The sequence below is a fragment of the Colossoma macropomum genome, unplaced genomic scaffold (assembly GCF_904425465.1).
Source record: "Colossoma macropomum unplaced genomic scaffold, Colossoma_macropomum, whole genome shotgun sequence".
Classification (NCBI taxonomy): domain Eukaryota; kingdom Metazoa; phylum Chordata; class Actinopteri; order Characiformes; family Serrasalmidae; genus Colossoma; species Colossoma macropomum.
This window is the reverse complement of record NW_023494785.1, coordinates 44,079,667-44,104,811: the sequence shown is the minus strand read 5'-3', so window position 1 is coordinate 44,104,811 and position 25,145 is coordinate 44,079,667. Positions and strand designations below refer to the sequence as shown.

General features: G+C 39.9%; 1 protein-coding gene across 1 annotated transcript in view; it reads right to left on the bottom strand.

Moving 5' to 3' along the window:
- Positions 1 to 532: 532 nt before the first annotated feature.
- The window catches only part of ahr1a (aryl hydrocarbon receptor 1a), a 32,637-nt gene continuing 8,024 nt past the window's right edge, over positions 533 to 25,145 (bottom strand). Inside the window, exons 3-11 of the mRNA XM_036596234.1 lie at positions 18,204 to 18,295; positions 17,922 to 18,011; positions 13,367 to 13,490; positions 10,751 to 10,881; positions 8,379 to 8,581; positions 8,135 to 8,244; positions 5,525 to 5,666; positions 3,203 to 4,437; positions 533 to 1,073 (exon numbers count right to left, since the gene is read on the bottom strand). Coding sequence (XP_036452127.1) covers positions 1,039 to 1,073; positions 3,203 to 4,437; positions 5,525 to 5,666; positions 8,135 to 8,244; positions 8,379 to 8,581; positions 10,751 to 10,881; positions 13,367 to 13,490; positions 17,922 to 18,011; positions 18,204 to 18,295 — 2,162 coding nt within the window. The 3' untranslated portion in view covers positions 533 to 1,038. The remainder of the gene's footprint in view (positions 1,074 to 3,202; positions 4,438 to 5,524; positions 5,667 to 8,134; positions 8,245 to 8,378; positions 8,582 to 10,750; positions 10,882 to 13,366; positions 13,491 to 17,921; positions 18,012 to 18,203; positions 18,296 to 25,145) is intronic.

The following is a 25,145-nucleotide window of genomic DNA, read 5'->3' as shown; positions in this document are numbered from 1 at the left end:
TAACTGGCTGTTGTCCAGTTCTCCATCTTTTAAATCACAAAATAATGCACAAAAATGTGCTACAGTTACAGACTGTGCGCTTTGATGTCAGCGGGTTTAAAGTTCAATCACTTTTCATTTTCTGTTGGCGTGCACTGCGCTCCATACATCAAATATCCTCTGAAGGCTCCGCCCACAAACACCTTTCATAGCTTCTGTTGGACAAGCTTTACAGAATGCTGGTAAAAATCCCATTCAGTCTAATGAGAAACTGTAGAACAGACTCAGTTTATATCACAATACCTACATTTAGAGTCAGTTATTCATTCAGCCTAACGAGAAACTGTAGAACAGACTCAGTTTATATCACAATACCTACATTTAGAGTCGGTTATTCATTCAACCTAATGAGAAACTGTAGAACAGACTCAGTTTATATCACAATACCTACATTTAGAGTCAGTTATTCATTCAGCCTAATGAGAAACTGTAGAACAGACTCGGTTTATATCACAATACCTACATTTAGAGTCGGTTATTCATTCAGCCTAATGAGAAACTGTAGAACAGACTCAGTTTATATCACAATACCTACATTTAGAGTCGGTTATTCATTCAGCCTAATGAGAAACTGTAGAACAGACTCAGCTTAAATCACAATACCTAAATTTAGAGTAGTAATTGGTTCTAAATGTAGGTATTGTGATATAAACTGAGTCTGTTCTACAGTTTCTCATTATTTTGAATGGGATTTTTACCAGCGCTCTGTAAAGCTAAAGCAACAATAGCTATGAAAGAACACATTTGTGGGCGGAGCCTGAATACATAATCTGCAGAGGCAGATTTTCTTGATAATGTGAACAGAATCGCCTCCCCCACTTCCCACTCCTCTCTCTCTCTTTCTCTCTCAGGCTGATGCATTTCGGTCTTAGGATTTCTTCCTGCTTTCCCGATCATGCTTCGCACCCAAACATCACAGTGGCCAGCTCAGCTCTCTCCAGCGTGTAGCTGGATGTTCACGTTTCCTCCCAGGGACCGGTCAGTGCACGGCTGTTCTCTTCACAGTTCTCCTGCAGGTTTCCACGGGCACCATTCTGAAATCAGTAAGAGGACACTAAGGTTGGTCATTTCGATTAAGAGATTATAGCACTTTTGTATTTGCTCTGTTGGATTTGAGCTGGGAGGGACCTTGTTAGCAGCTGACATCAAGTATTTCCTCACCAGTCAGGGTTATGGTCAGTTAAAGGGTCTATATCTGACATTTTAATTATTAATATAGCAGCAAACAACTGTTTTCTATGTAAAGATATAATGGAGTGACAGTGAATGAAGCCACGCCCCCTCTGTCTGTGTGTAATCTGAGCTTCTATGTTTTTGTTTTCATAGCCGAGATGGCCGCACATGTATGTTAGTCTCACCCTGTGAAAACGTCGCCCTCCCCACGTTTTGTTTTGCCATCTTAGACAGCACTGTGTGTGCACCACTTAAGGTGGAATGGGAAAATTCAAACAAGAAGCTGAGGCGCCTGAATGTAGTCTTAACTGCTGCACCTTTTAAGGTGGAACGGCATAATTTGATCAAGAAGCCGCGTGTGAAGCCTGAATGTAGTCTTAGATGGGCAACATTAACTTATTTTTGCTGTTTCACAGAATCAGTCGGTCAGTATTGTTCTGTCTTGTTTGTGAATGTTTGTGATAGCGACTGGTTCACTAACTCACAGCCGAGCTGACATTAGCTACATTCCTTGTGGTGTCGTTGGTCGCTCTAACGTTCAATCATGGTATTTGTCTGTACAGCGTTTGCGAAGGGTTTTATGGCCACAAAGATCTGAAAAAGCGTGTTGGCCTCAGCAATGAGCGTCCATGAATTTGGGGGGCGGAGCTTCTGAAATAGCACAGAAGGGAGGGGTGTATTTGTTTTGCTGTTAAATTATCAACAATGTTTTCCAGAATCGTATAGTGCGCCGTAATTTGAATATATAATTATAATTTAATATCTCACACAGATTCAAAGCACAACTTCTGCTGCGGTAATAGTTAAAGGAAGGGTTTGATCATATAAGGGTTATCAGAAGTAGCCCACATAAAGGACTACTAAAGGGTTAGCCTTAGCTAAACAGGGACACCAGAGCGATTCTTCTTCTCATACTGCCACAGAGCAGCTGGTACTGGGAGGGGTGAGTATATAGGACGCACATATGAGACATAGCTAAAGTTGACTTCTCATTCAAAATTTCAATTCCACCTTAAATGATGCAGCCATTACATTCAGGAGCTCATACAGCTGCCAGAATGGAACTGCTGCTCCGTTTAAGGTGGAACAGAACGTCTGAACAAAAAGCTGGAGGCCAACTTCAGCCAACATTTAGCACCGTATTTACGAGGCCCGCAAGCAACTCTGTCAGGTTTATTTATATATTGTCTAGTTTTGTTTTAACTACTTGGCACAATAAAGATATTTCAGATTTACTTTGGTGGATGAAAATGTTTCTTATTAAAACGTGAAGGACATCCCAGAATAATAAGCCACTGTTAACCTAAAAACTTTGCTTTTGCTTATCTAAAATGGTTTTATTTAAAAAAAATACACATACAAAGTTTTATATATATATATATATATATATAAACAATGATAAATTTTAATTACAGCATGGTATACATTTCTATGCGAGTTATAAATGAATCCATTCATTTATTACAGTTGAACTTTCGTGCTGTTAGTGAGTGTTATTACAGCACTTTCAATAAAAATAATGCCATTACTCGGTTGATGTTATTGTTTTGTACACACAGTAAAAATCTGAGTTAAAACAAACAAAAAAAATCCAAAAATTGGAAAAAATAAAAAGGAATTTAGAAAAAAATTAGGAGAGATTATATATGAGCTTATACCTAATACTTGGAAATATAACTATGTCGTTGCTGGTGGGACAATTTCATTGTTTTTCATTTTTTGACATAATTTAAAAATTGCCCTTTAAAATTTCATGATGAACAGATGAACAGAAATGGTCAAAATTACTTTATTATTACTATTATTAATTATTTATCCATTTTCTTCCATTAAAAATTCCTTGACCTGTAAAGTTACCTTTTTGGATATACAAGGTTTTGTTCCAACAGCAGCGATACATTAGTTACCGCTGTGTTGGCTGTGTTAGTATCTAACCTGGCCTATAAATGGAAGCTGTAAGTGTATATATACTGTGCATATGGAGGATTACCTTCTCTCTGGACCTCTCCAGACTGTCCATGCTTCTGCTGGCCCACTTCATCCAGGCTGTTTAGCAGGTCCTCCAAATCCTGAGTGCTGAATTCGTCCACTCTTGAGTCCCCTGTAGAAATGTATGAGCAGGGAAACTCCTGGCTGCAGTGAGTGGTCAGTTGGTTTCTACAGGGCTCCAAGCCCAGAGGGGATGTTTCTAAATAAAATTGTCCGGGCGGTAATTGCTGGACACTGGGTCCACTGTTTGGAGCAGAAACCAAGCCACTGCTGTTCCCCTGGATGTGCTTCAGTCTATGACACATCTGCTCAGGGCTCTGTATACAGCTGTGGTTCACTGGATAAGTTAAGCGCTGCTGTGGATTCAGGGAAAGGTCAGGCTGCAGGGCTGGAGGCTGGAGCTTCTGCCCCTGGAAAAGGTCTGCACATGGCTGATAAAGATACCCCTGAGGATTCTGCTGGTGCTCTTGCATAGGTGGCTGTAAATAAGACTGCATATATATCTTTGGTTCTGAAGGTCTGAAGAAAGGCTGCTGCTGAAACTGTGACAAGTAACTGGCTGGACTGAGGGCAAAAGGCTCTTGGGAATGACCCTGCGAAGGGAACAAAGACGGATCTTCTGTCTGTGGAACACTACCGAGGAGATGATTCTCCTCCAGATTGGCCTGAACGTCCGCGTTCTTCCTCAGGGACTCCTGCACATAGGACAGAACTTCATCCGTGAGGTCTTCGAGCGCGCAATCGCCATCGAACTCGCCGCTAAGGAAAAGCTGGTCCTGCTGCAGGAGCTGCAGGTCGTCTGGGCTGATCCCCAAACTGCCCATAAAGCTGAGCAGCTCCCTGCCACCCTCCTCACCTCCACAGCCGAAGGCAGGGTCTTGTTTAAAGAGAGAGTTCTCCGAAAGCGAAAGAACACTCTCCTGCAAGTTGCTGGAGAAGATCCCACCAAACTCCTCCTCGTCAGGCTCCTGAGAACATCCCTGTGCCTCATTCAGACCTGCAGCGCACACATAGATAGACTTATCTTGCTTCAGCATGGAGCCCAGGAGAGAGTTGGGATCCAGTTCGCTAGCGGGACTGGGCTGGGTACTGTCTACCGGGACGCTGGAGTCAGAGCCCGAGAAACCGCTGAGGGACTTGGGGAGGCTGCAGTCGTACAGCATAGCCTCTCCTGTGGTGAAACTGAAGGGGAGCATAAGGCTACGCTTCTTCAGGTTCTCTTCTCCTTCTTCCTCTCTGCAGGAGCATAATAGTTCAGTTTATTACGTTTAGTTTATCATGAATCTCAAAAGCAAAAAAAAATGCCAGCTAAATTTGCTACTAGCTAATTTCTATCAGCTGTACCTGGTCAGGTACACATAAACTTGGAATGAAATACATCAAAGATAAACATCAAAATATAATATAAAGACAGAATAGGAACAAGAGGAATGACAACAATAAGAACAAGAGCATGATAGTTTAGTTTATTACGTTAGCACAAAAAACGCTTATTTCCATCTGCTACAGCTGGTCAGGTACCCATAAACTTAGAACGAAATATAGGATAAATACAACAAAATACATTATAAAGACAAAATAAAGATTAATAAATTATTGTAGATATGATTAAATTAGATAATTATTTGTAACATTTCTGCATAATAAAATTACTACAATTAACACCAAAATTCCTGGCAAAAAACATTTTCTTACATTTTTTGTTTTATTTATGCTCTTAATAAATGTACTACAGATAAAACTATTAAGTTATAAAGAAATACTCTTTTATTGCTGCTGTTGCCCCACAGCAAAGAGGGCCTGGGTTCGATTCCCCGGCCGGGCGACCAGGGTCCTTTCTGTGTGGAGTTTGCCTGTTCCCCCCGTGTCTGTGTGGGTTTCCTCTGGGTTCTCCGGTTTCCTCCCACAGTCCAAACACATGCGGTCAGGCCAATCGGACATGCTGAATTGCCCCTAGGTGTGTGTGAATGTATATCTCTGTGTGTCTGCCCTGCGATGGATTGGTGGCCTGTCCAGGGTGTATCCTGCCTTCCACCCAATGACTGCTGGGATAGGCTCCCGCAACCCAGAAGGATGAGCAGCTTAGAAGATGTGTGTGTGTGTGTACTAGATTTGGACACTTCATTGTAGACCTGTTTAAACCTTTGGGGTTTTTTGGACAAAATTTCAGCCTTTTTTCTCTTTCAGCCCTAAACCAAGCACTCCAGACTGTCAGAGATGTTTTGGTGAGAATTTCATTACCGCATAAAATTATTCACGCCTGAGTAGAGCTTCAGGGCTGAAATAGTTTTACACGTACATATGGAGACAAACGTAAACCTACGTGAGCACTCTCTGTGAGGCGATGATGAATTCGGGGCGTCCATTTTTGAAGATGATTCTGGCGTTAGACTGGACCCAAACCCAGCCGCCGAGTTTGGTAAGCAGCCTAAATACGGTCAGCCCACTCTCACCGGTCTTCATCACTGCAGAGGAGGAAAAAGAGTCAAAGTTTGTAACAATTAACTTGTAATTAACAGATAACTTGATGTTTATTCTTATGTTTAATATTCTTTAAATATTTTAATGCCTTCTTACAAACAGTCGAACGCAAATGTTTGGGCACCCCTGGTCAAATTTAAGTGTTAATAAGTTAACAAACCTCTACAGAGAACACACTTCTGCATATTTTATTGCACTGTTACTGTTTATTTGCTCAATTTAATATTTTTTTTTGGGGGGGGGGACAAACAAAACATTTGTGACTTATGCAGAAGTTTAACATTTTATTTGATTTATTTTAGTTGTTTAGTTGTTTCATGTTAAACCTGAATAAATAAACAGAACTTTGAAACGAATAGAATTTGCACTACAATTCGCACAAAAATGCCATATTTAAGTTTAAGTGAAAGGGATTAACTGTGAATATTTGCCTTATTTACTCAAATTTGACCCTAAGGAAAGATTGTTTCCATGTAAAAAGCAGTGAGTTTTGTAAAAACTACATAAGTGGACAAAATAAGCTTCACCAGTCCAGCTGTGGAACTTCTTATTATTAATGCGTTAACTAATGCCGACTTTTCAAGCCATTTCACTGTTGCAGACAAATTTCCAATGTCGCAATAAAATCATGAGAGTCTTGCTAGAGTTGCATCGCACTCGCGTCGTCTTGATCGTGACAGAGATTTTGAATAAATATTCCCTTAATCAGTAATCAAACAGATTAGATATTGTAATCAGTAACTGAATAGGTAGTATTGGCTAACAGAGAATATGAATTCTCTCAGAAAGGGTCGGCCTTAGTCTGTCTGCATAGGAGATTCTAGACACCGGAAAGCCCCTGGGTTCACAGACAGGCCAGCGTTTACCTACTGACCCAGTGAAGAGAGGGGCAGGTTGACCTTAAAAGGTAGAGCAGACTGGTAAAAACCGGTTGAAACCAGTTTTGAGGAGTGAGCTCATCATGCGATGGCCAAATTGATGGAAGAAGAGATGCACCTATTAGAGAATGAGCTAATATCACAATTTGAGAAGTAAGGCGGGGGGATATCAAACTACCCCAGATTACCCCAGCATTAAAGATTTCTTTTCAGTCATAATGTTGTTATTATGTTGGAGGCCTGGGGTTGAAGGGGACAGCCTTTGGTCCCGACAATCATTTACTGTGAGGTGGTCAGGACGGCCGTCTTAACTGCAACGACAAAATCAACTGTGTTTAATATTATTGTAAGTTTTAAGTCTTGGCTCATGCAAATAGCGACGTGCCAGGGGCGCACAGGAGAGAGCGAGCAGGCGAGCGCAGAGAGAGAGACAGAGCAAGGGAGAAAATGCCTGCATGAGAGCCTGAAATCTGCTCCACTTTAATACAATCATCATATAAACTTTCAATGTAAACTGGCTGTTTTAATACTTCAGGTCCACTGAGTGTAACAGTGATGTAAGGGAATCTGCAGAGGACTTTAAGAACGGCATTACTGAAGAAGCATCAATGTTTTTTTTTCCTTTTTTTTGGTGTCTGTTACAGTGGTTTCTTATTTTATTTGTTTTTATGGTTTAGTTCATAACTCCCAATCAACAGTGCTGAATCACTGCACGTTGTGTTGATGTGTTTTTTTTTTTTTTTACCCGATTTTCTCCCCAATTTAGTCGTCTCCAATTCCACCCGCTAGTTAGGACTCCCCCAATCACACGATGCTATCAACGCTAGGAGGGTGAAGGCTAACACAGGCTTCCTCCGAGACCTGTGAAGCACCACCGCTTCTTTTCAAGCTGTCGCTCACGCAACGTCACTGGACAGCCGAACGCGCAGATCTGTTACGTCAGCTAACAGACGCCTGCGCTGACTAGCATCGCGCTGAGTGATGGGGGGAGAAGGAGGGGCCATCCCACCCACCCAGAGAGAGCAAGGCCAATTGTGCTCTCTCGGACTCCCGGCTACGGACGGCTGTAGCATCACCAGGGATCGAACTCGCGATCTCCTGATGAGGGACAACGCTTAGACGGTTGCGCCACTCTGGAGCCTGTAAATAGTCATGTTAAATAAAAAGTAACTGCACATTTTACACGTTAATTAAAAAGATTCTAGATGATGATCTGCCAGAGTATACAGCTCTACAGTGAACTAGGCTGAGCCCCAGATCTTTATATGCTCAGCCAATGTATCTTCCCATCTGTCCCACTATAGAGTGGAAGGAAAAGTGTTTATAATTGTAAATTTCCGCCAGGTACAATTATCTCAAAAATCTAGTTGCAGTTGGGCAAATAGTGACCCTGCAAGATTCCTAGTCTTTGCAAAATCACACACTGTGACTAAAAACTGTAACACTGTCTTTAGATGTGAGAGGGTGTCAGACTCTAACCCTAACCCTAACCCTAGTCTTTCAAAGGGTTATGGTTAGCGTGAAACAGGCTGAATTTCCTGCGACTGAGCTGTATGAGGAGTGAAAAAGCTTACTGCGAATGTGGTTCTCGGCGCAGTACAGCATGTCGGCTGCGTGAATGAACTGGTAACCTGAGCCGCGGTAGCACAGCTCCTGCTCGGTGTAGCCCAGCACAATCTTCCCTCTGCATGAAGAGAAACAGAGAGAAACATACTGAGCCGCCAGTTTGTTTGGTACACCAGCCAGTGCACCACCCCAGAGCATCACCACAGGAAAGCCAGTCATTAAGACTGGTCGAACTGTCGTATTCTCACTCACATGGCATCACATGCGATCGGTGTGAAGTCCAGCTTGTGTTTGGTCTCGAAGAAGTAGTTCTTGGCGCAGATCTCCAGAATGGAAGGTGGCTGGAGTGGACAGGCCAGAGCGAACAGGGCCAGCTGAGGTAGAAGGAGTTTTCCGTCCGCTGTCCGTTCGTTCTGTCCATGCAGGAGTTTCAAACGGCCCTGAAAGTTCATGGCCTGCAGATAAAGCCGACAGGGACAGTGTCAGCCACGTGAGCTAGCAATGCAAAAGATACGGTGTTTGATTGAAATAACAGCTTCCACTAAAAATACCAAAATTTCATCTCTGAGCAGTGAATGAAACTGGCAGCACAGTGTATGTACAAGTAGGTACAACCTCAATTCCAAAAAAGTTGGGACGCTGTGTAAAACGTAAATAAAAATGTAAATAAAAACAGAATGCAATGATTTGTAAATCTCATAGACCCATATTTTATTCACAGTAGAACACAGAACACATATCAGATGTTGAAAGTGAGACATTTTACCATTTCATGAAAAACATTAACTCATTTAGAACTTTTGGGGCTGAAATTGTTTTACACTGAAATATGGAGACAAACGATTTTGTTCTTATTTACCTTTATTTACATTTTACACAGCGTCCCAACCTCTTTGGAATTGGGGTTGTATATGTACATACACACACACACACACACACACACACACACACACACACACACACACACACACATGTATATCGCCGTTGTCAGAGGGAAACCTCATATCTCCAATATGGTAACTTTACAGGAAGGAAACAACATACTTGACTTTCAATGTAAGTCAATAGAATCAGACTTTTTTCCGAAGTGATTTTGGGCCGTTTCCATTGGTCTATTCATCATGAAATTTACATACAATGTAAAGAGCAACAGGCATTTTCAAATTATGTCAAAAACTGAAAAATGTCCAACAACAGCTATATTTATGTGTGTGCATATATATATTTACATATATATAAGTATGTTTGTATGTATTTATATATAAACTGTCACTGGGTCAGTGCCCCTCTTGTCACTAGGGTGGGACCCTCAAAGGTCCATCTCAGTACCTTTAGTCAGGGAACATAACTGAACCATAATCCACTGAAATGATATGTTCTAAGCTGTACTGACTCCACACACCCCGTCTCGTCTCCAGGCTTTTATTTTACTGTTCTGTTTAAAACATTCGGTTATGAAAAGGTACAAATACGAACTTTTCACCTGGAAAAACTTATTTAAGGTTCACAATCAGACCTTAAAACCACTGTTGGAGCTTTGAGGGAACATTTACACTGTTTGTACCTTGACGGACAAAAAATGTACCTGCACAGCACCTGTATTTCTTACAGTGTATATACACATACAAAGTCGCTGCAATATACAAAGTCGTATCTCCAAAAAAAGTATCTTTACAAGATAAAAAACTTTATAATATGGGTAATATGGCAATATACATCGTTGTCCTGATAAATTAGGTCGCGGTACAATATGATTTTCTGAACATATTGTGTTTATCGTCAGTACTTGTAAAACACTGACCAACTACATGTTTCATTATAAAGAGAGTGAAATTAGTCCCATTTAACTGGATTTAGTGCCAAATCACTGTTTTCAGTTTTTATAGTATTTTTTTAAACGTAGCACTGCTGGCTGTTTTTTCTCTGTTCCAACTGATCAGATAAAATAAATACTGTCTGAAAAAAATAAATACTGTGACATGTTGTGTCATCATAATATTAGATCTTTACCATATTGTGCAGCTCTACTTCTAAGCCTTCTTAACTTTCAATGTAAGTTAATGTAAAGAGACTTTATTCCAAGGAATTCTTGACCCTTTCTATTATATCATTTCTAATTTTAGACCATTGTATGTTGGCAATTTGGCAAAATGTAACATTGTGATACTTCAGGATGTTTTTTACGATACACAATGTGTCACAATATTTAATTTTTTTCTGACATCTGGTTAGTTAAAACAGACAAAGTGGTGCCATTTTAAAAAATATTACCAAAAACTCTGAATACATGCCTGCAGCAACACCACAATAAGCCTCAAAGCTCTAAGAAACAGTGTACTCAATAGTGTAGCCAAGAATGTCTGGACGTTTTTTTTAACGGCCAATTATCTCTTCCCATCTTTGATGAATACACTCAAATCAAATGCTGACTGGCTCATTCCTCTGAAACTCTGCAGATGCCCTGAAACTTATTTGTTTAGAAACTTACGTGGAAAAAGACAAAGGATGATGCAGTGAACAAAAACTGGCATTTCCATCTGTTTAAACGGCCGATCGGTGGTGTATTTCAACATTGTTTTAGCTTACGTTGTTTTTCTTTTTCATTTCTGTCTTTCCCATCTTACCAGAAAGCCGGACGAGTTGTCCAGGAGACATCTTAACCTGCAGATGAAATTTCGCTCCAGGAAAGCAGAGTTCTCTGGTGGTAACTGCCCGGGGTTGTAATATGTGAGGGGCAAGCGTGAATCTTGGGTACCTGCAGAAAACAATGCACCACAGAATGCATCATTTGAAGGGGGCCCTTTTGGGAACTGGCTACAAGTAGGAATATATATATAATTCAACATGTGAGGCATCTTTTAGCAGGTTTGCTATATGAATATGGCTGCCGTGTATGAGAACAACCAACAGTGACTGATGGACATATATCTTTGACCATGCATTTTCTGAAACATGACTATAATATATATATGTATATATATATATATATATATATATATATACATATATACACATATATATATACATATGTATATATATATATGTCGCTGTTGTCTGAAGAAAACCTTGTATCTAAAAATGGTAACTTTACAGAAGAAGGAAAACACATACTTTACTTTTAATGTAAGCCGTTTCTTTTGGGCCATTCATCATGAAATTTACACACAATGTAAAGGACAACAGGCATTTTCAAATTATCTCAAAAACTGAAAAATGACCAAAATGGAGATACAAGGTTTTCTTCCAACAGCAGCGATATATATATATATATATATATACACTGTGGACACAGTGGTTAAAAACTCCACTCAGACCAGCGCAACACGCACTAACACACCACCACCACGTCAGTGTTACTTCAGTGCTGAGAATGATCCACCACCCAAATAGTACCTGCTCTGTGAGGGTCCATGGGGGTCCTGACCACTGAAGAACAGGGTAAAAGGGGGCTAACAGAGTATCAGAGAAACAGATGGACTACAGTCTGTAACTGTAGAACTACAAAGTGCACCTATATAGTAAGTGGAGCTGATAAAATGGACAATGAGCGTAGAAACAAGGAGGTGGTCATCATGTTATGCCTGATCGGTGTGTGGAATGATCTAATGCCTAAGTGTGGGCATGGGTTATCTATATTGAGTTTAAGTCAATGTTTAGCATTTGGCCATTTTTAAAAACTGTAATTTCAATAATTATCAAAATAACTGGTAGATTAATTGATTACTAGAGGTGTAATGATTCACAAAATTAAGTTCGATACGATACAGTTGTGCCACAATTTGATCCTTTAGACACAGGAAAAATAAGGAGTGTCGTGTTAATGTCAGTGTTTCTATTTTCAGTTTATTAGATCATTCTACAGTCTTAAAAGTACAATATTTTATAATGACGTGCTAGAAATGTGCTAAAGTACGCTTACGAGGAACGAGCTTCACGTCCCAGCTCTCGAGGTTCAGGTAAAGAAGAGGCGATATTTTCAGAGGAGGGAAGATCTGCTCTCGGTGTGGGTTGTTTAATCTTTATGATAAAACGGATAGTTCCGGTTCTGAAATCTGATTGGCTGAGCCGCGTTCGAAGACATTGTAAAATACACAAAATACACACACCTATGACCACCTCACAACTGAATCACTGCACCACAAAAAATCCCTAATGGAATAATCTTTGACTCTAATGCTGCTCGCATGGAGCCATTTTTTTGTTTAAACTGAGGAGCTGACAACTTATTTTCTTAACTAGAACTAGGCTGGTCAGCTAGCTAACAGGCTAAAAGATAGCTAACACGCTAAACAACTCCATCATTAATATTACATGCTTGAATTAAAGAACTTACGATGTGATTCACTGTAAAACAGCAGTATAAAAGACTAAAAATGTCACCTAAAGGTCTTGCTTTAAATGTGTTTCAGTCAGAAGTCGCGTCAAACCCAGGCTGAGTCTCAAACGGCTCCTTACTCCCTAAATAGTGCACTAGGGAAGCTTTGAAATTCTAGCTTGTACGGAAAACAGTGCACTATTTGTTGAGCATGGATGTGTCTGAATCCCAAATGACTATTATTTAGCAATATAATTCACTGTTGGGCTGCAGGATCCAGTATTTAAACTCCTACGTAGTGCACTATGTAGGGAGCAGGGAGCCGTTTGAGACTCAGCCCAGCGTGAGAAGAGGGCACCGCTGGATTGGTGCTAAATAAGACTCGCGGAGGTAATTTGGTGACCAAAAAACAGTGTTATCATATGTTAATCTTTATACGACAAAAAGTTTAAAAGTTCATGAAATGACCTCACTATACACCGAACGTTCTTCTCCTCATTCAGCGGTCCATGGTTGCTTGGCAACAATACCATACTCTAAAGGAACTACATTTCTTGGTGGAATACTTGTTTATATTGATTATTATTAATTATAACTTATATTCTTAACAAATTATACTCTAACTGTGTATTTTATCATATTTTATGTTGGCAGCCATTTTATAAAAGCAATAAGCCACTCAAGGCTGTACGTTACTGTGATTTTATCACAGGGAAGGGGGTTTTACTCCGCTTGTTGTCGTGCCTAACAACACTCTTCCCCGTGGTAAAATCGCAGTAATGCATGAGCTCTTGTAGCTTATTGCTTTATTATACTTCATGCAATACAATCAGTATTAAACAGAGTACATTACCACAAAGTCTTGTACTGAATCATACAACATGTATTGTTAAATTCTCATTTATTAAATTAAAATGGCTTTTACCTCTCACTAGCTGAGTGGTGTCTGTGGACTCTGAGGGTTTGAGAGCCCAGTGGAGCTGACGGCAAAACTCAGCGCGGTCTTCCGTGTGAATGAGCTCATACACGCTCTGATGGACGATATCAGACTGCAAAAGGCAAACAAAGACAAACTGCACTGAGAACAGCTGTATTCGTAACATTAACTCCAGCCGGGTGCTTTATAAAGCTTTCACACGCTGTAAACGTTACACACTGAGTTTACGTAAAAAACTGTTTGGAAAGCACCTTAAATTAGGTACTTAATTTTGAGTTTAGAAACTGATTTTAATTTAAGAAAAGTGTTCATTCTTAAGTAAACCGGTACATAAATTCTGAAAATAATATTTATTTACATATAAACATAACATTTCTTTTCTGAAAACTTAAATTGTTCAGAAAAGAGTAAACTTTGTAGTGAAGTACACTATTAGCATTTACACCACACGGTTATTATACCTTTCAGGCAACCAATAATAATCCAATAATAATCACTTTCACTGCAATAAATAGCAGTTAATCAACACAGCTGTTTATTTATGTTGATCAAAGTAAATTAAGTTGATCATGAAAAACTGATGTGGATTTTTTTACGTTGACGCATCACTAACTAACATAATAGGGGTGCCCATACTTTTGGCAGGCAAACCCCAAAAAACAAAACAATATACAAATGAAAAAGGTAGTTTTTTAATTATTTTTATCACGATTATTTTATAACACTATACTTAGTGAAATACTTCCAAAATACTCAAAAATACTTCAAAAAAGGTATCTTGTTTCTGTCAGAACAAAGTCTCGAAAATTGCAGAAATTATTTATTCCAAGTCATTTTGGAGCATTTCTATTGGTCCATTTATCACAAAATTAAGATACAATATAAAACACAGCTGGCATTTTAAAATTATGTCTAATGTTGTCTCATTAGATGAGGCAGTGGGGTTGGGACAGCTTTCTGGTTAAAAAGCGCTCTACAATGTTCATATGATCCACACAGTCACTCTGACAGACCGTAATACACTACAGGAAGCGTAGGGGGCGATATGGCTTCTACTGTTTCATTTAAAAAGCCTCTACAATGTTCATATGATCCACACAGTCACTCTGACAGACCGTAATACACTACAGGAAGTGTAGGGGGCGATATGGCTTCTACTGTTTCATTTAAAAAGCCTCTATAATGTTCATATGATCCACACAGTCACTCTGACAGACTGTAATACACTACAGGAAGTGTAGGGGGCGATATGACTTCTACTGTTTCAGTTAAAAACCGCTCTATAATGCTTTAACTGCTCCTGGAGCACAGTTCAGTGACTTTGTTGCACCATAAAAGAAGAAATTGCTTGATGTGCAGACAAAACTTTTAATGTTGGCTGCAGCAAAGGAAAGGAGGCAGAATAGATCGATTAGTCCATCGATCAAACATAGCTACAAGTTAATCGATCATAAAAATAATTCATAGCTACATCATTAGTGGTAAAATGACATTATCGTAAGTTTTAGCTAAAATAACACTGAATTCATAACCCTGAGTTATGAACGTACCCATGTGCACCCATAGATTTTCATTCATTACAACAAGCCAAGCAACACTAACACGGTAAAATAGTGCTAATGAATTCATGTGACTCATGGTTAGTACAGAAAAAGAGATGTATTTACAAAAACGTTGTGTTACCCTTCAGTTCAGGGTCTATTCAACAGGTCACCCAAATAAGTTGCTGAAACTGACATCTGTTTACAACCCTACTTCCGATTGCAGTGAGGAAATAGCGCCGCAATCTTGTTTGTAGGAAATGTCTGCAATTTCACACACAATAAAGCAGGCCTACTCTAGATAGGGGTCAAAATCCCTCTACTGTAAATAAGGGCTTCAGCAATTCTGCCTTTCATAACTACTGGGGTTATTCTTAGAGCCAAACAGTGCTCTACAGTACTGACAGCACACTGAAGAAAGTCCTGCACTAAATGCATATAAATATATATTTTATTAACACAAGTACGGGCAAAAGTAAGTAAACTCAAAGACAAAACTGTGTTAATGTAAAATATGTTGTTCATATACCAGTAATTAGGGGTGTGGGAAAAACTTGATTCTTAGATGCATCGCGATGCAGACGTGAACGATTCTGAATCGATTCATTCAACGTCAAAAATCGATTTTCTAAATATTTAATTTATAACGTAATGTTGACGGAACGCAAAAGGCTGAACTGGAAGTGGGTAAGTGCAGCGCCCGGACAGGGGCTGTGTGACCTGCTGTCTGCTGTCTGTTCTCAGTCGTTGAGAACCCGGGCTTTCGCGCTATGCTGCACACTTTGGAGCTGAGATTCAGCATCCAGTCTCGAAAACACCCCCCCACTCTCTACAACGAGACCAAAAGGGTGGCTGTAACGTGCTGCGTGGACACCCACTGCCACTGGATCTTATTTCAGGGCAACAGCGCATTTTATCGCAGATGAGTGGCAGCAGCGTCTCTGAATGAGAGCCTTCTAGTTCACTTGCCACATCACCTCCATTTGATTTATTAATAAAAGATATTTTAGATAATTAAAGCAAAGTATTTGTAATGATCCGTAATGCATTTACATTATGGATCATTACAAATACTTTGCTTTAAAACTACCAAGTCCTCAGACAGTAGGAAGATAGAAATCCTGTACAGAGAAAAAAGATGCATCGATAATCGTTTTATAATTGCATCGCAGCCTCTGAATCGTAATCGAATCGTGAGGTGCCTAAAGATTCCCACCCTTACCAGTAATGTACAAAACTCAACACAACATTTCTCTAAAAAAATTCAGCACAACATGGTTTTTAGCGAAAGTTATTGTCCAGCTTGAGTTCTAAAATTCAGATTCACATTTCTTAAACTCCAATAAAATATTGCATCACTGGGGGCGGATCGTGGTTTTGGTTCCCAGTAATTCCCCGATATACACACAATATACACACACCTATGACCACCTCACAACAACCAACCTCTGTATCACTGCGCCACGAAAAATCCTTGTCTTATAATGGAATACTCTTTGACTCTAATGCTGCTCGTTTGGACCAATCAGTTTACTGATGAACCCGTTTTTTGTTTAAACTGAGGAGCTGACCACTTATTTTCTTAACTAGAACTAGGCTGGTCAGCTAGCTAACAGGCTAAAAGGTAGCTAACAGCCTAAACAGCTCCATCATTAATATCACAGGCTTGAATTAAAGCACTTGCGGTTTGATTAACTGTAAAACAGCAGAATAAAAGTCTAAAAATATCACTTGAATGTCCCACACGCTTCAAATGTCTGTGTCTCAGTCAGAAGTCGTGTCAAACCCAGGCTGAATCCCAAACGGCTCCGTACTTCCTAAATAGTGTTCTAGCTATGAAAGTTTAGAAGTTCTAGCCTCTACAGCCAAACAGTGCACAATTTATCGAGTGTGGATGTGTCCCGAGTGTTGACCATTTCTGTCCCAGGGCCTGCTCTGTCCCTGGTTGATGGATTGCTGTTTTGCAGTGGTGGAGAGAAGAAAAAAGACAAGCCTCCAACGGAGGGCATCAAGGAGAAGGAAGAGCCACCACAAGCTAACGATAAACCCCCTTCAACACCCAGCACCCCCCAGGCACCATCCCCCTCCAGCCACCCCCCTTCCCCACACCCCCTACAGCCTCAGAGACTGGCACTGGAGAGCAAAGGGCCCTCCCCAGCCAAAAGGTTCCTCCCAACATCCGTGCAATGTTTCTGCAGCAAGCCGCAAAATTCTCACAACGCACTTTACCTGTGGCTAAAATGCAGGACTGGCATGCTTCCTACATCAGTATCATCTCAGTCCCAAATGACTGCTTCTCAGCTATATTTTGCTCCAGTACTTCCAGTATTTAAACTCCTACGTAGTGCACTATGTAGGGAGCAGGGAACTGTTTGGGATTCAGCCCTTGTGTGAAGAGGGCACCGCTGGATTGGTGCTATAAAAGACTGGCGGTGGTAATTTGGTGACCAAAAAGTACTTCTAAAGCAAAGGTTTGTGCATTAAACAGTGCTGCGTTATCATATGTTCGTTGTGATATGACACAAAGTTAAAAAGACCATGAAATGACCACAGTGTACAGCGATGGGCGACCGGACGTTCTCCTTATTCAGCGATCCATGGTGCTTGGCAATGAGTCTATACACTAAATGAACTACATTTCTTGGCGGAATACTTGATTATGTTGATTATTATTAATATTAGCCTAAATTATTTTCTGAAAAATTGTGTATTTTATCATGGTTTATGTTGGCTGCCGTTTTATAAAAGCAATAAGCCACTCGTGGCCGAACGTTACAGTGATTTTATCACAGGGAAGGGAGTTTTACGCCGCTTTGCGTCGTGCCTAACAACACCCTACCCCGTGGTAAAATCAGCCGCGGCCTCTCATGGCTTACTGCTCTTTAATCAACCATGTTTTGTGCTGTTGTGTAGTTATGTCTGCCGATATTACCAGCTAACAGATGTATCGGTGCTTCAGTGAATGCACAGTTCTGAGCTTTGAAAGCGTTTTGGAGACCAACCTGATGGAACCCCAGATAGTCCTTAACAGAAGAGGAGGTGTAGAAGACTGTACCACCAGCAGTGACCACCACCACAAACCCATTTAAGACCTACGAGAAGAATGGAGGCCATGAAGCTCATAGAGCTCTTTTAACTGATTATTAACGTTAGCACTGCATTTAAAAACATGAATAATCAATGCATATACATTTTCCATGCATGCAGTTATTATCCTCATCTTTTCTTTACTAGTGGGGTTCTATAAACCAGAATTAGACACAGCAGAGATACAATCAGCTCACCTGCAACAGCAGTTCCCCCTCCGGCAACTCCGGAATCTGCGCTTTAGTGCTGTTGTTTGCTGGTTGGCTGGATTTTTTGGCGTTTAGGACGGCTGAAGAGAACAAAACAGAGTCAAAATGAGTTTCTACATCAGAGATAACGACTCTAATTACCAATAACCTGTTAACATAGAGGGCCATTAAAATAAATTCATTTAGATATAAGAAACTTTACATAAAAATACACTGATCAGGCATAACATGATGACCACCTCCTTGTTTCTACACTCATTGTCCACTTTATCAGCTCCACTTACTATATAGGTGCACTTTGTAGTTCTACAGTTACAGACTGTAGTCCATCTGTTTCTCTGATACTTTGTTAGCCCCCTTTTACCCTGTTCTTCAGTGGTCAGGACCCCCATGGACCCACACAGAGCAGGTACTATTTGGGTGGTGGATCATTCTCAGCACTGCAGTAACACTGACGTGGTGGTGGTGTGTTAGTGTGTGTTGTGCTGGTACGAGTGGATCAGACACTGTGTCCACTCACTGTCCACTCTATAAGACAGTCCTACCTTGTCAGTCCACCTTGTAGATGTAAAGTCAGAGACGATAGCTCATCTGCTGCTGCACAGTTTGTGTTGGTCATCCTCTAGTCCTTCATCAGTGGTCACAGGACGCTGCCCACAGGACGCTGTTGGCTGGATATTTTTGGTTGGTGGACTATTCTCAGTCCAGCAGCGACACTGAGGTGTTTAAAAACTCCAGCAGCACTGCTGTGTCTGATCCACTCGTACCAGCACAACACACACTAACACACCACCACCACGTCAGTGTTACTGCAGTGCTAAGAATGATCCACCACCCAAATAGTACCTGCTTGTTCAACTTAGAAAAGTAACCGGTCTGCCTTAAAATTTAGATTTTAATGAACTTCAAAGAGCCGTGCGACCAGCGTCCTGTCAAATCAAACCAAGTCAAATCAAAAATGCTTTATTGGCATGACAGGATATGAGATCTATGTTGCCAAAGCTGTACAATATATATTAAACTGAATTATCATTAAAATATAAACGAATAAAAATATTTTTAAAAATGGTAAATATGTTCAAATTTTAGGTGATATTTAGCCATTAAAGCTTCTGTGTAATTAAATAAATATGTTAATATTATATGTGATATTTAGTCTTTAATGCTTCTGTGTAATTAAATAAATATGTTAAATATGCTAAAATTGTTTTCTGCTCTTTTCTTGATGATGAGAAACCAATAACGCGCACCGAATGGCCATTTGGACTAGAAATTAAATAAACAAAGGCACTTTTGCACAGTACTGTATTTTATTCATGTGTAAATGTTCACATGTACACATTTAAATCAATTCACTTTACTGGATTCTACAATGTTAGACTGCACAACGCTAGCTAGCTAACATCACCAAAGGAACTCTACTGCAAGTACGAGGTTACGGTAGCAGTGGACTTGAAATCCTTCCTTATGGAATAATATAATAAGAGAATATAATAGTCCAGCCGTGACTCTCAGATAACAGTCGCTGTTGTGTTTAATGAAGCGATGTCATGCAGCGGAGGCTAAAAAGCACTTGCCATGTTTACTCATGGTGCGGTTATGAAACCACAAGGAAATCAAAGTTCAATATCCTCACAAGCCCTAACGCACTCAGACGGGCTGCGGTTTCAAATCAGTCAACACAAAACAACAAACACAGCTCAGTCCCTGGTTCTGCTTAGAGAATGTTCTTTCAGAACAAAACGCAGTTTCAATGCCATTGTTTACAGAAAGAAAAGTGGCTCGACTCAGAAATCTGGCATCCGAATATTCTGTTTCTTTATGCAGTTTCACATCATGAAACAAACCCTTCACTCACTGAGAAAAAACAAAAACATACAGTCGCTTGCTAAATTTTGGTGCCCCGATCAAATTACACGTTTTCTTAATTTGCCTTTTGCATATTTTGAAGCACAATTACTGCTTATTTACTGAATTTAATCTACAGGGGAAAAGCAGAACATAAAATATGGCAAAAAGTTGTGGCACATTTTATATCGCATGTTCGATTTTTCTCCAGTATGTAAAGTAAGCGTGTTCTCTGTAGAGGGTATTAATTTATTTGCACTTACAAAGTCAACAAAACATGTTCTGTGACCTTTGTATGTGACTGTACATTGTAAAAAGGAGGTGTTTAAAGGGGAACTCCAGCAATATTTCAAAACTTTTCACATAATTCAGTTAATAAGATGTCATTTAGGATTTTTCTGTCATTTTATTATTTTCTTTAACGTCCACACAGGACATCTGAGTAGGTTTATGTACCAAAAACCAGTAAAAAACATAATAATTTATATATTCTACATTCCTAGTGCAAGTATGTATATTTTTGTGACATCACAAAAGGGAATTCCATCAATGTTCCTGAGTTTCTGCAAAACTAAATGTGAAATCGTTCACATTTAATCCACCATGAAACAACTTCTGCAAAATTCAGTTAATAAGGTGTAAACAGAGTCATTCAGAGTGGTTTGGTGTGAAACGCTCTGCTCTAGAGAAACTTAGAGTCAGAACTGTTCACAGTGGTGGTGATAGGAACCAGACGTCCACCTCTAAAAGCTCCCTCACAGAAAGTTCCTACATGAAATGGTTATGAATTCACTGCCTGATGTCTGAGACGTTGAGTGCGTGTACATGCACTTAATAATCTGATAACTGCAGAAAATCCGATTTTGTCAGTAATCCGATCAGCACGTTTAGATAATGAGATAATGGGGAAACTCCAGGTCTACATGAGTCAGACAGTAATCAGATTTCTGCTTTGCAACCAGCCAATAAACTCTCTGTAAGGTTTCAAGCAGAGTCAGACGCTCGCAGATGTAACAGAAAGGGCTTTACTGATAGGAACAAAGTTCAAAGTCGTTGTCAATACATGTCACATACATTAGACAATGCATCCAATCCAAAAAGGGAAAGGCAGAAGCGTGGTCGAAGGTGCAGGCAATTGGTCAAAATCCAAGATCAGAATCAATGCAAACAAATCCAACGGGCAGAGCAAAAAGGGCAGAGTCGAGAAAAGGAAAGGCAAAATCATACACGGAATACACAACAACAGAAAAACGCTCAGACGGTCACTATAGTGGATACAACACCTCACAACCTCACTAAGCTAAAGCCCGGACTTATATACTAAACTAACTGTGTCATATGACAACTAACACAGGTGATTCACATCAATACTCCGGAGATCTAGAGCGCTGATAGGAGCGCGGAGTCACGTGAGAAGTCAGGTGATTCCTCAGAGGTTCTTGGGATATTGAGTCCGTCTCAGTGTTCTTGCCTACGAGAAGCTTGGAAGTCATGTGATCTCCCAGAGGATGGGAGAGTCCGAATCCACAAGGGAGTACCGTGGATGCGTGACGCTCACAGAAGAAGACGTGACAGTTGCAAACTTCATGTTGCAACTTTTTTTAAACATCGCAACCTGAAAATCTGAACAAACTTCATCTAGAAGATGAAGAATATTTAAATCCTTCACTTCGTCAAGCATGTATTTGGTTTCAGCGTCGCTCCAAAAGTGTTTTACTGCGTCTCGCGTCGACGCTGCTCGCTTATTTCCGGTACCGCAGTCTGTTTTCACACATGCTCAGACTGAGAAATCTGAAAGAAATCAGAGTAAGAGTTTACAGCACTGAGACATCTGATTACTGAGATAAAATCCAGCCTCTTTATAGGATTTCTTAATCAGATTTCCAGATCGGAGTATGGTGTTTACATGACCGCATGAATAATTAGATAACTGCAGAAATCCAATTATGATCGGATTATTGAGTGCATGTAAACACACATGCACTCAACAAGATTCTGGCCAAAAGCATTACAAATTATGGTCTGGTATTGAACTGTATTGCAGTGTATCGCATTGTACTGCTGTATCGTAATGAGCACATTAGCTTGTCGCTGGTGTGTTAGGTAGGGCTGGCCGATATGGCAAAAACATCACGATACTGCCATATGTACCACAATATTAAATTTTTTTCTGAGTTTGAAGTTGGAGCAGACAAAAAAGAGCCAGTAATGTTGTTTTGGAAAAAATCCTATAAAAACTATTAACAGAATGCTTTTTATTCAACGTTTCACACACTGTTCTGCACTAAATCCTATCATACGGGACTAATTCAGCTCTCTTTCTAATCAAACATGCAGTTGGTCAGCGATCTTTAAGTACCGATGATATCCACGATACGCTGAGAAAAGCACATTGTGATATAATTTATCATCATAAAGATATAATATAATCATATTGCACACTCCCTAGTGTTAGGCTGGGGTCCAGACATTAGCTTGTGGACAGAGTATTAGTATTATCACACAGCTTTTATTTTAAATACTGTACTCTCTGTTTCTGTATCTGTGTCTGTATCTTTGTGATGATCCAGCACAGAAATCCAGTTCAAACACTTCCTGAATCTGTAGAGTCGCCCTTTCCATTCCATCTTATCACGAGATCATACGAGACTCACATCCGGAGTTATGAGCCTATGAAGAGGGGCTGAGATACTGTAATGTTGAATACTCTAAAAAACTAAAAGGTAAACATTAACATATTAACATAATGCACGTTTATTAATTATAATATCTTAAGGTGCTTGTAAGAGAATATAAGGCAAGATAGTCGCCCAAAAAACGAATTATTTTCAGATTTTCCACTATTTTCCCATCATCAACATTCCATATAAACTCAGAAGACTCGTGTAGGTTCACTGGTGGTTCTGGATAGTAAATAAAATGTCTATATTTGTGTTGTAGTCATGGCGACCCCTAGTTCCTATCACCACCACTGTAAAGACATCTGAACCATTTCACACCAAACCACTCTGAACATGCAGAAATTTTGGGAAATTGATGGAATTTCCCTTTGATCATCATAAATAAGGAATCTTGCCACACTCCTGTAACCGGCTGCATATTAGCACATTGAGAATAGTTTTGTAGTTTTGTATTATTAAAATTAGTAGCATTATTACTTATAACATGCACTTTAACACACATTGCAATGTACATATTTCCTTTGCTCGCAGCTTTAGCTCTACATGTTGTACATATGTACTTACCAATTGTATCTGCTATATTACTTTACATAATATAATGACCTTAAAAATATTTTTGTATGCATGTTGAGTCTCAAAAATCAACCATGCCACACCAAAACACTCTCATTGACTCCAATCACTGAATTACGCAGAAATTTTTAAAAATTGGTGGAGCTCCCCTTTACAGTTTAAAATAAGGACGTTTTATTGATATGTAACAAGCAGTTTTCTGTGTTATATCACAGGCAGCTTTTAACTCTTGAGTAAACAAGCCGAACTGGGAGAGGAAATGTGCACTAGCAGAGCATTTAGATGGTATCTCAGCAGGCTTCCCTGCTCTGTTCTCATGCAACGCCTCTGAAGCAGCTCCGCTGGTTCACATGGAGGCCTGGCAGCGGCACTCATGTTCGCCGGAACGGGTCAAAGTTTGTAGTCGGAAAACCACGAAATATCAAACGGTTTCGTAACTCTCCTCTGCAGAGTCAAGAGTTCAACAAGTCTGATCAGAGTTACTCACGCAAGCCCCCCGGCTCCGTCCCCTCGGGACCAGGCATAATAATCGCACACAGCAACAATAGTCAGCGGTTCTCAGGCCTGCGGAGGAAACCCAGGCATGAATGGACGCTCCTGCCAGCCCTGTTTCTCATTCCACTCCTTACAGAATACACGGTGAAGCAGCTTTAAGGTCATATAGATTTTGCCAAACAGAGACGTCCTGATCCGACCCAGAGGAACGAGACCAGAACCAGGCATGTTTTGATGGATCGGGTACCGGCTACATTAAAGGGCCCATACTCTACGATTAATCTGGCATTTTATTATCTTCCTTAATGTCCATGTAGGACATCTGTGTGGGCTTATGTACCAAAAACAGTTAAAAAATAATAATTTCTACATTCTACATTAACAGTGTATGTATGTCCATATTTGTGACATCACAAAAACGTAACATTAATTCAAAACAGGCTTATTTTGCATATTTAAACATGTAAAAGATGTAAAGTCGTTCAGAGTGGTTTGGTCTGAAACGCTCTGTTCTAGAGAAACCTACCAGAGTGAAAAAAGACGGTTCTTCAAGGGTTCTTTAGTCAAGAAAATGGTTCTATATAGAACCATGAACACTCAAAGAACCCCTTGCATGATTAAAGGGTCCTTTGCATCATGAAAAGGTTCTTCAGATTGATGGACAATGCACTATGGGGTTCTATATAGCACCAAAACGGGTTCTTCTGTTGTCAAACTTGTCATATTAGAAGAACCCTTTTTGGTGCTATATAGAACCCTTTTCAAAAAGGTTCTATAAAAAAACATCTACAGCACATCCTCCGTCAATCTGAAGAACCATTTTACAATTCAAGAACCGTTTAATCATGCAAAGGGTTCTTTGAGTGTCCATGGTTCTATATAGAACCATTTTCTTCACAAAAGAACCCTTGAAGAACCATCTTTTTTAGTTCTATGTACAACCTTTTTGAAAAGGCTTCTATACAGCACCGAAAATGGTTCTTCTATTGTTATGATGTCAAGCTTGTCATAATAGAAAAACCCTTTTTGGTGCTATATAGAACCCTTCTCATAAAAGGTTATATCTAGAACCATCTACAGCACATCCTCCATGAATCCGAAGAACCATTTTATGATGCAAAGTACCCTTTAATCATGAATTTAATCTTTGAGTGTTCATGTTTCTATACAGAACCATTTTCCTTACGAAAGATCAGATGAAGAACCATCTTTTTTAAGTGTGTGGTGATTGGATCAGAAGCACAGGCAATCAGAGCAGAGCTCATTTACATATCTCAGTCTTAAAGTCACAGAGAGTCAGTGAGTCGGTCCAGGCTGTTAATCTGCATGTCTT